General features: G+C 39.8%; 1 protein-coding gene across 1 annotated transcript; it reads left to right on the top strand.

The window, feature by feature from the left end:
• The first annotated feature begins 17,205 nt into the window (after nt 1-17,205).
• LOC101429447 (olfactory receptor 52E4-like) lies at nt 17,206-18,144 on the top strand. Its single transcript, XM_004471727.3, has one exon. The coding sequence runs from the start codon at nt 17,206-17,208 to the stop codon at nt 18,142-18,144; it is 939 nt and encodes a 312-aa protein (XP_004471784.1).
• Nucleotides 18,145-18,382: the final 238 nt, after the last annotated feature.

Below are 18,382 nucleotides of genomic sequence, written 5' to 3'. Positions count from 1 at the left end.
TCAGTCTTTACTACAGTGGACCTCTTTAACTGGAAATTTCACACCCCACCATATTTGGAGAAGCCTCAGGCCATGATGGACCTCTTCCAGTCCATCATACAGACCCACAAAACCTCCTGGGCTGATTGTAAACAACTCATTATGACCTTACTTAACTCTGAAGAGAGAATGTGGGTCATGGGCTCTAACCTTGCTCAAAGATTAAGCACCCTTCTGTCGTGGTCCCTAGGGGAGCAGCGACAGTCTCCCAGGTACAGTGGTGGGGACCGGGAGGGAGTGAGGGTTCAACAGTGAGCCCCTGATACTAATGACTATGCTTGTGAGCTGATAAACCCAAAATAATAACAAGGCCTAGAGCAACTTTGTGCCTGGGAATTCCCTTCTGTCAGCCTTCATGTTACTCAAATGTGGCCAGTCTCGAAGCCAAACTCAGCATGTAAATGCAATGCCTTCCCCCCAGCGTGGGACATGACACCCGGGGATGAGCCTCCCTGGCAACGAGGGACCACTATCAACTACCAACTGATGATGCAACTGGAAAATGACCTTATATGGAAGGTTCAATGCGGATCAGCAGAATATCCATGTCTACATAAAATACCATGACTTTAAAATGCTGTTTGACCTAAAGTAAGGGGGAAATGGAAAGGAGAAATGAGTTTATATGGCTACGAGTTTCTAAAAAAGAGTCTGGAGGCTGGCAGAAGGTTTGCCCTCATGCACAACTGAGCAGAGTCAGAGAGACAGATAAAGCAGATACAACCCCCAGATATTGGTTCCTTTGAGGGCTAAAGAGACCCATGGGAGTTATGGTCATGGCCGATGGGGTTAACTACCAGGGCAGATGGCCCCTCTTTGGAAATGGTGTTTATGTGTGATGAATCTGGACTCAGATGGGATCTCCCTTCATAAGACTTTCATGCTAATGTGCTGGAGGTGCAGTTAATGTTGGGGTTTAAGATATATTTAGGGGATTTGAATCTCTGGACTGACAATGTGATAGCCAGATCCTGAGCCTCAACAGACTCCAGCACCTACAATCTGATTTATTGGACTTACCACACTCAGCTAAGATGGAGGTGAAGAAGGACAACCACCACACCATGGAGCCTAGAGTGATTACAACTGAAAATGGGAGGATTGCATCCAGCATCCAGGTGGAATCTGAGCCTCCTCTTGACATAAAGGCGCAATGGACACAACCAATCCAGTGTCCACATAGAAGAGGTGGCATTGGATTGGGAAAAGTGGACATAATGGACAAAGGGTATGGGGAAAGGCAGGAAGAGATGAGAGGTGGAGGCGTCTTAGGGACATGGAGCTGCCCTGGATGGTGCTTCAGAGGTAATCACCGGACATTGTAAATCCTCACAGGGCCTACATGATGGAATAGAGGAGAGTATGGGCCATGATGTGAACCAATGTATATGAGGTGCAGAGGTGCCCAAAGATGTACTTACCAAATCCAATGGATGTGTCATGATGATGGGAACGAGTGTTGTTGGGGGGGGGGGAGAGGGGGGGTGGGGGGGTGGGGTTGAATGGGACCTCACATATATATTTTTAATGTAATATTATTACAAATTCAATAAAAAATAAAAAAATTAAATAAAAAAAAAAAAAAAATGTTTAGCAGCTGAAAAAAAAAAAAAAAAAAAAAAAAAAAAAAAAAGATTAAGCACCTTAAGGAACCTTGGACAGTGACCAATATTCGCACACACAGTTCCCAGATGAGGACCTCCAATGGGATCCCAATAATGTGACTGGGCTCAACCAACTAGAAACTTTCCATAGGGCCTTAGTTGAAAGATTCAGAGCTAGGAGCTGAAAAGCAGTAAACATGGCAAAAACCACCCAAATTCTACAAACTTTCAATGAATGCCCAGCTCAATCTATGAGAGACTGCGCGAGGAGTTCCATGTATATACACCCTTTAACCTAGATGCTCCTGAAAGCCAAACAATGGTCAATGCAGTGTTTGTTGCCCAATCGCAGGCTAATATCCAAAGAAATCTACAAAAGCTAGATGAATTCTCTGGTATGAATATTTCTCAGCTCATGGATATAGCCACCAAGGTTTACATCAACCATGATGTAGAGACCAGGAGGAAAGAGAATTGGAAGATGAAAAAAAAAGAAAAAAGCAGACCTTCTCACAGCAGCAATAGTAAAAAAAAAAAAAAAAAAAAAAAAAAAGTAGTCCAGCATCAAGGAAAGTAAACTGGGAAACCCCTGCTCCAAGAAGATGGAGGGGCTCACCCCTAGGGTGAAATCAGTGTACAGTACTGCAAGGAGGAGGGGCATTGGAAGCAGGAGTGTCCCAGCAGGCCACTCGACCCTGTCACTTCAAAACAAGTGGCCAAAACATTAGCCAGGAAAGCTAGCGGACCACTGCAAACCAACTCTGGGTTTGCAAAAATTCAGAAGAAAGGCTTGCAAATCAGCTCATTGGACTTGTGGGGATAGAAGACACTGATAGAGATTATTAGAACAGACCAGGCTCTTATTCTCTCAGCCTGCAGACCCTAAGGTCAGAGTTCAAATTGGGTCTGCACTATACATATGATGGTCAACAGTGGGGCTCAACACTCGTAATGACCAAGCCAGTCAGGCCATTATCACAAAGACAAGCCACTATCATAGGGGCAACTGACAAAAGTACCCAGTAGCCCTTCTCCCAAGCTAGGACCTGTAAAATTGGAGGTTAGGAGGTCACTCACAAATTCCTTTATGTCCCAGAGTGCCCTGTCCCCTTCCTGGGTTGAGACCTGCTGTCTAAACTATAGGCTCAAATTACCTTTACTGCCACAGGACACTCCACATTAACATTGAAAACACCAAACCCTTCAAAAATAGTGCTAACCCTCTCTCTGCAAGAGGAATGGAGACTGTTTTGCCTTAGTGAAGCTGGCCAATTTACAGCCACACAGCTCCCCTTTGAAGATGAGCCCAAAGTATGGGCAGAGGGCAACCCAACTGGGTTGACACATGACATTTATCCAATTATTATTGAAATAAAGCCCACAGCTAGCCTAGTGAGCATAAAGCAATTACCAGTTCCATGTGAAGTGCAAGAAAAAGTCTGGCTACCTATTCAGAGATTGCTGAATGAAGGCATACTAAAACCATGCCAGTCTCCATGGAACACCCCACTCTTCTCAGTTAAAAAGGCTGATGGGGGTTACCACCCAGTCCAGGACTTGTGAACAGTCAACTCAGCAGTAGTAACTCTCCATCCTGAAGTTCCTAATTTGTACACTCTCCTTATCTTGATACCCTCATCAGCAATCTACTTTTCATGCCTGGATCTTAAAGATGCCTTCTTCTGCATTTGGGTAGCACCCTGGAGCCAACTGATTTTTGCCTTTGCATGGGACAATCCAAGCTCTGGTGAAAAGTAACAGCTAACTTGGACATGACTCATTCAGGGATTTAAAAAATGTGCCCACTATTTTTGGACAAGCCTGGGCCAGTGATCTTAAATCCTTTAAACCAGAAAGACATAACTGTTTTCTCCTCCAATATGTAGATGACCTCATCCTCAGAAGTCCCACCTACCCAGATAGTGCTAGGAGAAGCCATGCCCTTTTAAAACATCTGCAACAAAAATGCTACTGGGTATCTGGGAAAAAAGCCCAAATCTGCCTATCTCAGGTCAAATATCTAGGTTATGAAATAGCACAGGGGCTCTGTGAATTTAGACTTGAAAGAAAAGAAGCAATCTGTTGCCTCCCTGAACCCAACACCCACCAAAAGCTGTGAGAATTCCTCAGAGCACCTGGATTCTGCTGCATTTGCATCCCCAATTTTTGAATTCTCACTCATCCTTTATATGAAGCCACAAAGTGGGAAGATCATGAACCCCTACTCTGGGAAAACCCACAGAATGACGTTTTCACCATTCTCAAGGAAGCTCTGATGGAAGCACTGAGTCTCAGGCTTCCAGATCTCAGTAAACCATTCTAGCTCTATGTTCATAATTGCCAAAAAAATCACAGTAGGAGTACTCACACAATACTTCCGTTCCTGGAAAAGACCTCATGCTTATCTATCCAAACAACTGTACGCTGTAGTCCAGGGATGGCCCTTATGCCTGCAAGCTGTAGCAGCTGCAGCAATGCTAACACTAGAAGCCATAAAATTATTTCTTGGCTAGCCTATAATTGTTCAGGTTCCACATGCAGTAGTCACAATCTTGGAAGCCAAAGAAACACACTGGCTTATTAACAGCCACCTGATTAAATAACAAACCCTATTACGTGAAAATCCATCCATCCAACTGGAACTTGTAAAAACCCTGAACCCTTCTACTCTGCTACCCATAAAGTTGGGAATTCCAACCCATAACTGTCCGGATACATTGCAGGAAGTATATTCCTGCTGGCTGGACCTACAAGACCAGCCACTACCAAATCCTGACATAGAGTTTTTCACAGAAAGCAGTTCCTTTATTCAGTGCAGGGATCAGCAAGTGGGTTACACTGTAGTAACATCCAAACCACAGTAGAGATCCAGCGCTTCCAGGATAACACATAAGCACAAAAAGCCAAACTCATTGCCCTCACCCAAGCCCTACAACTTGTGACTGGGATGAAGATGAACATCTACACAGACTCCAAATATGCCTTGCTTACCCTGCATGCACATGGAGCCTTATACAAACAGAAAGCACTCATTAACTCAGGAGGAAAGAGTTGTTTAAATATGGCACACAGATTCTGGAATTACTAGAAGCAGTTTGGGAGCCTATCATAGTGGCTGTGATGCACTGTAAGGGGCACCAGACAAGTCATAGCCCTGTCGCTCAAGGAAATTGGAGGGCAGATGTTGAAGTAAAAGGAGTGGCATGGGAAGGACCCCTATTTGAAAACCTGACCAATGTCCTAATTCCTTAACCTCTTAATTATCAGAAACTCCAGCATACACTGCCTCCTTTCATCCCACAGCCTCTGAAACACCAAGAACCACGATATACTCAAGCCAAGAGAGAGTGGATACTCTCTGAGAGTGGGACAACAAGAACTAAACGGGTTGTAGACATTACCCGATCACAGAATAGTTGTGCCTCAAATATTAGCTGCAACTGTAGTTCAAGACTACCACAAAAACACACATTTGGGAAAAACCCATCTTAAAGAAGTGTTAGAAAGATTCTTCTACATCCCAAGTCTAGCTGCTATCACCCATGCCGTATGTCAGCAGTGGATGACATGTGCAAAGAATAACACTTGCCAGGGACCCACAGGAACCCCAGAAGCCCAAAGAATTGGCAGTATGCCTCTCGAGGATCTAGATATTGATTTCACTGAAATGTCACCATCCAGAAGCTATAAATATCTCGTAGCCCTCATTTGCACCTTCTCTGGCTGGGTGGAAGTCTTCCCCACTCAAACAGAAAAAGCTGAAGAAGTAGCCAAAGTTCTCCTTGGGGAAATCATTCCTCACTGTGGCCTACTCCTCAATTGGCTCTGACAATGGACCCACCTTCATCTCCCAAATCAGTCAAAATATTGCCAAGGCACTGCATATCCAGTGGAAACTGCACACCACTTGCAGTTCTCAAAGCTCAGGGAGAGTAGAGTGAATGAACCATACAATAAGACTTATATTAACAAGATCTGCCAAGAAACTGGGCTAACATGGGTGCAAGTACTTCTGAGTGCTCTCCTCCAAGTTTGGGCCAGCCCAAACTGAAAGCTAAGCCTAACCCCTTATGAAATCCTCTTGGGAAGCACCCCCCACCCCTTAATCTAAAATATAGAAGGGGATCTCAGAGAAAGAGGAAACTTTTCAATAGCTCAGCAAAAGATCAGTTTAGGTAAAAACCTATAAAACCTGCATCACTGGGTCCAAGAAAGGGCCCCCATTAACTTAAGCAGCTCCATATACCCACACAAGCCAGGAGATGCAGTCTGGGTCAAAACTGGAAATCAGTTCCACTAATCCCTCCATGGTGAGGACCCTATTTTGTCATTTTATCTACCCTCAGTGCAGATAAAGTAGCTGAAATCACCCTGTGGATACACCATAGCTGGGTCAAGTGAGCTGCCCAGAGTCCTTGACATGTATTCCAGATACCCACAACTCAACCGTACTCATCTTGTGAAAGAACAAAATACCAAGCCCTTCTCCACTCACACCCCAGAAGCTGACCAGTCCACTCACAGCTGAAGGTTGACAGAACACGGAGCTCTACTCCAATCAAATCCTGGAAGTAGTTGGTCTATGAATAGCCAAAGAATAGGAATACAGTTTAATCCCAATTACAATGCCCCTTCTGTTATTTTCCCTACTCCTAGCCCTGACCCTCCCCTGGTCCAAGGTCGGCACCACATAGTGGAAACCACATATCCAAGAAGTGCAAACAGGGGCCCATGCTAACACCACACTAATATATCAGCCATTACACCTGCAAGGGACATATATAACCAATCGCCAGTTTCAGGGAATCTCCTATAGTGTCTGTAGTGTATCTGACCAAATAACCTGCTATGACCCCAAACCCCCAACAGTCTCCCATAAATGGGAAATAAAAGTCTTTAATCAAAACAGGGAGCTACTTAACTCCACTCCAGTCACTAGCTGGAACCAATGAGTGTCCTTTCTATTGACACATGCCAAGTTATATATTCCAGGATACCATGGAACACGAAATGTGGACTTAGCTGGGAGAAGAAATATACTCATAACAATAAGTATATGTGCACTCCAGAAATGAAAAGTTCAGCCTAAGGAGGGGGCTTCTGGTACAAATACATAGGTGCTACTACAGCACTGCTGATCCTGTGTCACCTGGGCTACCTGGAACACAGACACGACTAAACAAAAGGCATCCTCACCAAAGGGATGGCCCTGGCTAACTGTCCACTTGGCCAATGTAACATTTTAAACCTCACAATCCTTAACCCTGAATCCTGGCAGACTCAGGGAGTCCAAATGGGCCTCCACATTGACGGTAGAGGAATAGACCCAGAAGCCTACATTTGGGTTGGGTATGAGGACCACTCACTCACAAGTAAAGCCCACTCTGCGTTCCACTCCTTCTATGAAAAAGTGGAAAAGCCCTTTTCCATTCCACAAGCAGCAAAAATACTCTTCATAAACCTAGCTGAAGTAATAGAGCAGCCTTAAATGTCTCCTCATGCTATGTTTGTGGAGGTACTAATATTGGAAACCAATGGCCCTGGGAAACTAGGGAATATAGTTATAGCCAACCATATAATGAAACTGGCCTCCTTGCCATCCCCTGAGATAGTATATGACCCTTGCAAACTTTTGTTGTAGGAAAATATTGTGCTTCAAGGGCCTACATAAACTCTTCTATATCTTCTATATCTGTTGGAAACCTAACATGTACAGGGGGAAAATTCCAAAATTACACCACTAATACAGCATTGGGGAACATGGAATGAATCTGACCTCATTATCATAAATTGTACTTTCCCCAAATTAATCACAGTGTGGAACTCCACCACAAACAGTCCCCTTACTGTCCCAAATGTCTGTACTGGATTTGTGGAAAGGTTGCATTCCAAAAACTTCCCCAAAACTGGTGTGGTACTTGTATGCTTGGTACAATAAAATCATCCTTCTTCCTCATTCCCTTAGCAGAAAGGAAAGAGCTAAGTCAGTCAATATATCAAAACATAAGAGATTTGGATTATACTGAGTGTATAATCCAGTACTATGGACCAGCAACTTGGGCAGAGGATGGCATGTGGGGTTATCGAACCCTTATCTATATGCTAAACTGAAACATCTGCTTACAAGCTGTGGTAGAAATAATAACTAATGAAACTGCCCATGCTCTAAACGTACTAGCTCAACAGAAAACTAAATTCAGAAATGTTACCTATCAAAATTGTCTTTCCCTAGACTATCTCCTGGCAGCTGAAGGGGGAGTTTGTGGAAAATTCAATCTCTCTAACTGCTGCCTTGAACTAGACAACACTGGAAAAGTCTTATTGATGAAATTGCAAGCAAAATGGTAAAAATTGCTCATTTTCCAGTGCAAACCTGGAATGGTTGGAATTTAAGTAATCTCTTTGAAAGCTGGCAGTCAATAGCAAACAATTTCAAGCTTCTACTGGGAATAACCGCCTTCCTCATAGAAGAATGCATCATACTTCCATGCCTCCAACCTTTCATCATAAACAGAATACATGCCCTAATAAATGGTATAGTAAAAACCAGACAGCTGCCCATCTCATGGCTCTATATACATACCAGTCATTGCAGAGAGACTCTGACAATAGTGATGCTGAAGCTTAATAATATTAAGCAGTCACCAAAGGGGGGGAAGTAATATGGCCTGTGCATAAATTCAAATGCATTCTATATCCAAGTATGCCTAGTTCCCTGGACAGCCAATTGAGAAGTATAAACTCTATAGGCTTTTGCGGCGGCTTGCTCGGTCGGTAGAGGTGGGGTCTGGCTGCGGACTAGGGGTCGGTCCAGCTCTGGACGAGGGGTCGGTCCCGCTCGGGACGAGGGGTCGGTCCCGCTCGGGATGAGGGGTCGGTCCGGCAGCAGACGAGGGATCGGTCTCACAAGGGGTTGCGCGGTTCGGCTGACGGGGTCGCCTGGCGAAGCCGGCGACGAAGGGGTCGCCCAGAGAAGCAGACGACGAACTGGGGACAAGGGAGGCCAGGCCCTTGTCGGGGGCTCTCAGGACTGGAGGGCGAACGGCAGAAGAACTACCGCGGAGACAAGGTAAACACGCAAGTCCACTTTATTGAGGGAGAGGCAACAGTTTTATAGAGGCTGGGGAAGGCTGATTGGTCGAAGCCACGCCCTGTTCTGATTGGTTGCCGGCGAAAGGTCAGTGGGCGGTACTGGACGGGGGAGGGGTGGTGGTTAGGGATTGGCTGTCGCTGTTGCTGGGGGAAGGGGCAGGGTTTAGGGATTGGTGGCTGCTGTTGCTGGGGTGGAGGGCAGACTGGAGTTTCCCGCCACGCCTGGCTGTTGCTGCTGTCGGGGGAAGGGAAAAGGGCAGACTGGATTTTTCCGCCCATGCCTGGCTGTTGCTGCTGTCGGGGGAGGGGATAAGGGCAGACTGGATTTCACCGCCCACGCCTGGCTGTTGCTGCTATCGGGGGAGGGGAAAAGGGCAGACTGGAATTTTCCACCCTGCGCCTGCGCAGGGAGAAGGAAGAAGAAGGGTGCCGCCCCACAAGGCATCGGGTGGCGCCATCTGGGAGGAGGGGCAGCCGCGGAAGCATGGCTGCCGAGAAGGGGAGACCCGAGGGCACTCTGCGCCCATGCCGAGCTTCCTTCAGGGGTGGCGGTGAGTCTGACCAGCCACCCTATTAAGGGGGCAGTGGCTTGGCCTGCCACGGCTGCTCCCCCGCCAGGCCACAAACCACACTTCAGCCCGAGGGATGACCACAGGCTTTGGATATTCAAGGAGGGTGCAAACTAAATGTGTTAATTAAAGCTTACGTGAAATGTGGGGGGTTGTGTTAAAAGCTTACCTGGAATGTAGGGGATATATGTTAATTTAAGCTTACCTGGAGAATATAACCTATCTGATTCTCAGGTAAAACACTTGAAGACATGAACAAAAAGTCCTTTTGCATATAAGCAATGTTTGACTCCCCACTCCTACATCCTCTGTATAAAAGGGGCCCACAAATTTCTTTGGGGCTTGGTTTTTATTAGGACAAGAGTTCACTGAGTCTATCCAGTCATAATAAATCTTTCTTCTCAGAATTCTCATGTTCTGGCCTTCAATACCATGTACACCCCACTTCTCTCTGCTACTACAAGATTATGGATATGCATGGGAAAATATAAGTAACGTAACTTATGGACTAGAGTTAACAACAATATTGTAATGTTCTTGCATCAATTTCAAAAAAGGTATTGTGTTAATAATGAGGGAGGGTATGGAAAAATATATCAAATAGATGTATTTGAAAAAAAATACATCAAATAGACCATAGTTAGTGATAATAGTCTGTTAATGTTCTCTTATGATCTGTAACAAATATTCCACAACAATGTAAGGTGTTGGTGGAGGGGTGTGTATAGGAATTCTGAACATTATGCAAGATTGCTTTGTAAGCTCACAATTTCTCTAATAAATACATATTTTAAAAATTTGGATCTTTAAGTAGGACACATTTTGGTACTAAGTTGAAATTCAGAAACCAGGTAACTCACAAATAGTCAAATACTTAAGGAGAGAGTTAAAATTTTAAATGAACTGTTTAAATTCAAGGACAATTCCCATAACCACTCAGCTATGAGTTAATACAGAAACAGCATAAAAATTACCCAATCAAAGTTGAAGGAAATATTTAGATGTTAAAATATTATTATAAGATTTTTAATAAAAATTCTATAAAGCAATGCACATAGCAGTTAATGCAGAAATTTGAGTGGAAGATGAGGACACAGTTGAGGAAATTTTCCCTAATAAGTCAGAGATCATGATTGAAATAATTAGAGAAAAATAATAGATATTAAAGAGGGAAACTTGAGATATGCTATATAAAAAATCAGTGTGTCTAAAGACAAATAAACAGGGGTGGACAGAAAATGCATGTAAACCTAAAAGTGAAAAAAATTCTTGAGAATATGACAACATACAAAGGCTAATTTGAATAACAGAAAAGATATATAATACTTAACAGTCCTCATACATATCTTAGTAAAGTTACTGAATTACAAAAATAAAGCATATAATTTAATAATTTATCCTGAAGCTTACTTCTCATTACTCTTCCTCATAGAGCTGAGGTAATGTCATTATGTTTACCAGTAAAGGTAGTGGAAGACATCAGAGGATGTGTGTGGATTTGTCTTCTATTAATGCTAAGGAAGCAGCCAATATATGGTGGCCAAAAAGGATTCCTGTCTCCATAATGCAGGTTTAAACTAAGAGGCATGAACATGCTTAACTCCAGTTCTTAGGCATTTCCAGTCGCTGTAGAAAATGACATAGCATGTCCTTCCCAAGGGAATCACCTCTGCATAAAATGTTCTTCCTCAGGGAACTGGGCAAGAAGGCCAGTCTGACACAGCAAGACAGGCAGAACGCTGTATCTGAGAAGGAAGCTCATGTCAAAATTTGTGCTTCCTGTTGATCTCCCCCACAGGAAGGCTCAGAGAGTTGGGGCAGCCCAACACAGAGGACACTAAGGAGTTTCTGAAAAGAACATAAGGTAGTATCACTTACAGATACATTTTGAATGAGAGTGCCAGTTTTTCTTTATTGCAGTTGCCACTTTAGCCTGGGAGCACCACACACTATAGAAGTGCAACTTCTGTGCAGATATGAGCCTGAAGGAGTGACAAGAATCCAGAACCATGGAATGTGCCTGGGAGAGCAATGTGGTGGTCAGTAGTGTGACCTCTATGGAATAGTTTCCTGTAGTTTATTAGTTGTAAGGTATCGGGGTTGTCCATCACACTCCGAGCTACAAACCCCAATAACAGGACCTATTCCACCTATGTCATGAGGCTCAGGTTCCGAAAATGTGAACATCTTTTTCAAAGGTGGAATGAATAAAAATATAAATTATTTTGAGTTATAGAGTCCCATTTTGCTCTTAGTTAATTCTAACCAACATATTCCATGTTTTAGGGTGAAATTCCACTAATTTTTATATTTATATGTTCTTACAGATTTGTATATTTATTCGAGGCTTAAAGCCTTTAATAAATTGATATCTATGAAGGATTTATGAATTTTATGAGCACTGAAAATTTTGCCATTTTCCCTAACTGTTCAATGTATTCTTGGAATATTACGAAGGTGCTTTAAAATACAGGCATCAATTCTAATACAAACTTGGACATCCACATTCATCTTAGAACTGAATGGTGGTGAGTTAGTTTCCTTTGTCCCTTTTTGGAAAAATTTCATGTCTATATTATTAGTAAGGAGTACATTCAATTTAGAGAATCATGAGTCATACCCATGGACAATAAAAATGGCAAATTGTTTCAGCTAACATCTAAAAAACCAAACATGTAAGACATATTGTTAGCCACATTACTTGAAATATCTTATTATTTAATTACCAAAACAGTCACAGGGGTTTAATAAATATGATTATCTAAAAATTTAAATATTAGTACAATAACATTCAGGGTGTCAATTGTCTAAGGTCATTAGTAATGCAGGGCATAAACTCGCCTTTGCTAAGTCCAAAGGGGATGGTACTGATCATCCCACTGATTCATAATCAAGGAAATGTAGATAGATTGGCTGTGTTATAGAGAATCAAGATTCCTGGGTAATGACACTGAGTGGACATCAGTTGGAAAGGTCAGTCTATTAAGCTAACATACCTACTAATCATGATCTGAAACCATGCAAATCATGGGCCCTTCAGTTAAATCCATAATTGTGCAACTTATGAAAAAGAGCAAAAAAAAAGCTGGTTAATAGGTAAGGCTAATATCTATCAGTAGATTTAGTGATTGTAAGGAGCATGTGTTGAGAATGTTCTAGTTCTGATTTTAGCTAGGCTCTTTGAAAGAATAATGTAATGTATTTTGGTATTTGTTTTGAATAATAGATGTAAAGAGTTAACAATTCCTAGGTATGACAAAATGCCTTAAACCTTGAATTAGAGTAACTCTACTGAAAACTATTGGAACAGATAATAGTCTGCTAAGGCTGGCAGAGCCACAGATGCACAGGAGAGGAATGAACTCCTCTTATGGTGTTCAACAGAACTTTGTTACTTATTCAAGATTTGACCAAGAGCTCAAAAATTCAATGTTCTCAACATTCCTTTTTAGTTTTTAAATTTTAAAACACTGAAAAATTCTTACTTATATGTGATGCCTGTGAGTGTCTTAGGGGTATCACTTAGATGTAACATCAGCACAACGGGAAATGGAGGTGATATATGGTGTTAGAGAATATCAGATTGTATTTTCTACATTTTGATTCCATAAAGTCTCCAAAAATTCACTTAACTTATTTTGTTGGGTTTCTCAAAAGCCAGCCTTGCTTTCCTTTTTCTTGTTTCCAAGACCTACTTAGAACCTTCTTCCAGTCTCACCTCCTTCTGGCACTCAGAGCAATTCTGGACCTCACTAATGCTGCCTCATGCAACATATGATCTCACTGCCAATTCTCCTCCTTCCTATACTTGAAGAGTTAGACATAAATATTTTTTTCATTTAAAATATTGATGGCTGAACACTACAGGATATCTAATTGGAAGAAAGAAAACCAAACATGTTAAACTTATAATGTTATAAAAAATATTTCCAAAATTCCCATGGATATACAGGCTTTAAATAACTAATGATGAATACGACACATTTGCTTTTAAACTTAGAAGTTCTGTTTGGATATATGCCTATGAAAAAGTGCTATTGCCAAAAGGTTAAGAAATTTGGAACTAGAGAGACAAACCCATATTCAAATTCTAGTCTTATAACTTGTATTTATGAGTTACCTTAGACAAGTTCTTTAAAAACATTAAACTTTGACTTCTTTGTGTATAGCAATGGTATGATACAGCAACTATTGTAAGACTGTTATGGTATTTGAATGAGGATCTTTATATGAAATATTTCCTGCAGTCCTTTGCAATAATTAATTTCTTTAACAAACTCCTTTACTTGGGTAAAGAAAAGTTAAATCAAGTAGAAAACCAAAAGTGTTCAGATCTCAAATAGAAAAAAATAAAGGGATCCTAGAGTCAATTCAAATTGGGACATTCCCAGTTGATTAGGTCTTTGGATTACTAAAATTGGTTTTGGATTTTAATATTACAGTTATATGAAATTTGTTTTTATTCATTGAATAATGTATTTGAAAATGTTTAGTGGGCCATACTAATACTCTAGTACTTGTAAAATACTTGCTACAATATAACAAAAGCTTAAAGAAATGGTAGGACACATGCTGGGATAATACCATGACATTCTATCTAGCTATGTACTATTACACACTTCTTAATTTTTAGAAAATCTCAATATTCAATGAATTTAGTGCAAATGATCATGAAGAATGTACCATAGGTAGCATTTTACTGAAAAGCTGAGCAGTGTCTATTCCAAGGAAATATTAGGAATAAAATCTAAATCTCATTTAAAACAGAAGTCATTTCAGAATATTTTAACTCTCAAAAGACTGTTTATTTTATCTTTTGCTCTCAAACATGATTGTGAAATATTGTGGTGAGATTTTAGAATATTTTTACTTTTTGTTATAATTGAGAAAAAATATCATTGTATTCAAATTAAATATTCTGTTCCTCTAATAAGCCCAAGAATTGACTATTTCATGAAATTAAATAAACTATAATTTTTAATTAAAATATATTAGATATGACATGTATTTTGACTAGTTTTATTTTTATATCTTTTTTGTAATGTAGTATTTCAAACATACACACATATAGACAAACTATAAAGGCGGCACCACAATGCATCCATCACTCAATTTCTACAACTATATTCTGCCATTTTCTCTAAGATCAGATTTGACTTTTTAGATAGCATTTATTGTATATAAATGTGCAAATCTTAATTGTACATTGTGAACAAATGTATAACCTATTGTTGTATACATGTACACAGATATAGAACTTTCCAATTACTACAAAAAGTCCTTTTGTCCCCCTTCCAATCAATCCCTGCTCCCATTATACCTTCAGGCAACCAATGACTTGATACTTTTTACAAAGATTTTTTGCATATTTAACAGCTTAATATGAATGAAAGTATATAGTATGTCATTTTCTGTAACTGGAATCAACTGTTAAATAAGAATAATGATTTTAAAATGTATCTGTGTTGTCTGTAGTTGATCCATCTTTATTGCTAAATACAAATTCATTGTGTAAATATTCCAAATTATATTATACTTTTCATTTGTTGATGGACATTTGGGTTGTTGCACTTTGAGGCTACTATAAATCAAGCTGATATGAACATTTTTGCAAATTCTTTGCGTGAATATATATTTTAATTTGTATTTGGTAAACACTAAGAAGTTGAATTTTTATGCACAATAGTTGTGATATCTGATTAAATCTACAATAAACTACCAATTTTTCCAAAGTTTTTTTCAATTCACTATGTCACATAAAAGTCCAGTTGCACCACATCCTTGCCAGAATTTGATTTTTGTCACTTAAAATTTTAGCCATTCTAGTGAATGGTTAGAAATATTTCATTGCAGTTTTAGTTTACATTTCCTGATGGCTAATTATGGAAAATGTAAATGTACATTTGTACATTTTCATTTGTACATTTCATTTGTGAAGTGTCCATTTAGGCCAATTTTTTTCTTTTGTGATTGGCTTGCTTCTCTAATTTTTTAATGATAAGTGTTTTTCAGCTGCTTCTTTGTCAGAAATAAAGATTATGATTCTTTTCTCCCAGTTTGTGCCCTCCAAATTAATTTTATAGTACTATATTTACATATAATTATGTTGAATGGATTAATTATATAGTTATTGCATTTTAGAAAATAAATTGTTGTTTACTACAGGTTTGCAAGTTACTCTCAACCACAACAATTTAAATTCAGCCTCACTTTGGTTTCTGTAAAAACCAGGGTCTTGACTGGGGCAGTCCTGTCCCATATAACCAAACACTAAAATAGTTTTAATTGTTCAGTTGATGAACAAAAGTGCCCAGTTTGAATTGCAGTGAAAATGAAGCCTAAAACTGTAAGTGCGAGTTAAAAATTAACAAATAATTATAGTTTCAAAATCATTATATTAATATAAATAATTTATATAAATTGTCATAATTATAATTAATATAATTTATATTATTAATATAAAAATAACAAAAAATTAATATCTGAAATTGCTGAAACTGGCTGGATTTGACCTAGACATGCTATTGTGGTGGTCATTTTGAACAGGTCTCACCCATTTATGGTTACTGTAGACTTAGCCTCTCCCTTGTGTATACTTACTATTGTGATGGTAATTCTAGTCTGCACTTACCTTTGTTTATGGTTATTTCAGAACTAGGCTGACCATTGTGTATACTTGGCATTATTACAGTAACCTCTCCACACTCCTGTTTTATATCCAGGATGGTATATTAGAATTTCTGCAGATGGAAAGGCTGATTTGAGATGGTACATCCCAGGTATCCTGCTGGCAAGTAAACCCTCTTTTCCTTCCTACTGTAGGTTGGTATGTTTGTCTATTCTGTCATGACAAGTGAACGAACCCAGCTGAGAACAACACAGCCTTGTTCAATTCCTTTTTGTTTTACTTTGAAGACTTTACAATGTAAGCACTTTTATCTATGTCTAGTAGAAATAATTACTTTTATATGCTATAAGGCTGAAATAAAGGTTATTTTTCTTTTTTTCATAAGTATATTCTCTTCTACAGGCATTATGACCTTGCTTCTTAATAGTAGAAGTTTTAGCATTTTACCTTTCAGTATGACATTAGCTGTACGTTTTTTATGAATGACTTCCATCAAACTGAACAATTTTCCTTTCTCCTAAATTTGCTAAGGTATTTTTAAAATATCATAAATAAATACTGAATTTATTTAAATGGCTTTCTCATCTATTATCTGTTAATAATTTCCTATCTATTAAGATAATCAAGTACATTTTGCCTTATTTATACTTTGAATTAATAACATTATTTTTTGAGTGGTAGAGTACAAAAATACTGAGTAATTATTTAGTCAGAGCATTAAAGCACTGGTACATCACAGATAGAGATCAATGCAATTTTATAAAGAAAAGCCAAAGGACCAGTAATGCCTACAAAGAGAGAGCTGTGAAAGGTAGGTGAAACTCATAGGTGGATATTTTCTGACCATCATTCCAAAGTTTGATTCCATGACAATCCCTCACCCTCATTTCATAACATTATGGGAAATTTTATTTTAAGACTCTGCACAGTTAAGGAAACAGGATGGCACTTACAAAAGTTTGGGTTAATGGAAAAGTTCACAGTTGATATGGCATAGAGAAATGAGTACTTTTATAATAAATGAGATAATGACTCTCTACATCACAGTATCAGAACAGACTGGTTCTATCCTCCACAGTCTGCATGGTACTGTCAAGGAGAACAGACCTAAGTTGAATAGCTCTGATTTTAATATTTTTATAATTCCCATTATGTTCAAGACACTTTCATTGTCATGCTATTCTATCTTGTGATATGAAACCACCATATATTCCCTTATCTTTTCCCAGAAATATTGAAGACGGTGGAGTATCCTCTTAGGGTCCTCAGTAAGATGTCCTCTGCCAATGACACGGTTACATACCCTGCTGAATTCCTGCTGCTGGGGATCCCAGGTTTGGAAGCTTTCCACATCTGGATTGCCTTCCCTTTCTTTGTTGTTTATCTTGTAGCACTTGTAGGGAATGTCACTATCCTGACTGTGATCAAGACTGAGCAGAGACTTCATCAACCCATGTTCTACTTTCTGGCTCTGCTCTCCTTTATAGATCTAGGTCTGTCAACTTCTACCATACCCAAAATGCTAGCCATATTCTGGTTCAAATTTAGAGAGATTAGCTTTGAAGCTTGCCTCATCCAAATGTACTTCATCCACACCTACACTGGTATGGAGTCTGATGTTCTCCTGGCCATGGCAATTGACCGTTATGTTGCAATATGCTACCCTCTGAGATATAACAATATTCTCACCAAAAAAATGGTAGCTATCATGGTCTCCACTATAGTGGGGAAGCCAGCCCTCTTTGTCATCCCCTTCTGCCCTCTTCTCAAGAGATTGCCCTTTTGTGGCCATTACATTATCCCTCACACCTACTGTGAGCACATGGGAATTGCCCGTCTTGCCTGTGCCAGCATAAGGGTCAACATCATCTATGGCTTATTTACCATTACTTCCCTGTTCTTTGACTTGATCTTTATTGCCCTCTCATATGTTCAGATCCTTCGAGCTATCTTCCACCTTCCTTCCAAAGATGCTAGGCTCAAAGCACTTAGCACATGTGGCTCTCATGTCTGTGTTATCTTGGCCTTTTACACACCAGCAGTTTTCTCCTTTATGACTCACCGATTTGGTAGAAATATCCCTGACTACATTCACATCCTCTTGGCCAATCTTTATGTGGTTGTTCCTCCTTGTTTAAATCCAGTTATTTATGGTGTCAGGACCAAGCAGATTAGGGACCAGGTTGTGAGAATATTTGTAAAGAAAGAGTGACTCAATTATAATCAAAGTGTATAAATTCTATTAGTCTCTACCTCAGCATGTACACTTCTCAGGGTACCCAGAATTGAGACCAGGTAATGTCACTCCATCATTATTTTATTCATTTTGAGAAACTTCCAAACTCAAACTCAACATTTCTTCTTGGTAATTTCTATTTTCATTCACAATAGACTTAACCTTCTCATTAAGGTTAAGACAAGATTGTGAGGACTAGTAAAAAATATAATGA

Source organism: Dasypus novemcinctus, chromosome 10, assembly GCF_030445035.2.
Source record: "Dasypus novemcinctus isolate mDasNov1 chromosome 10, mDasNov1.1.hap2, whole genome shotgun sequence".
In the NCBI taxonomy this organism is placed as follows: Eukaryota; Metazoa; Chordata; class Mammalia; order Cingulata; family Dasypodidae; genus Dasypus; species Dasypus novemcinctus.
The sequence above is the reverse complement of the archived record's forward strand: the minus strand, read 5'-3'. Positions and strand labels throughout refer to the sequence as shown.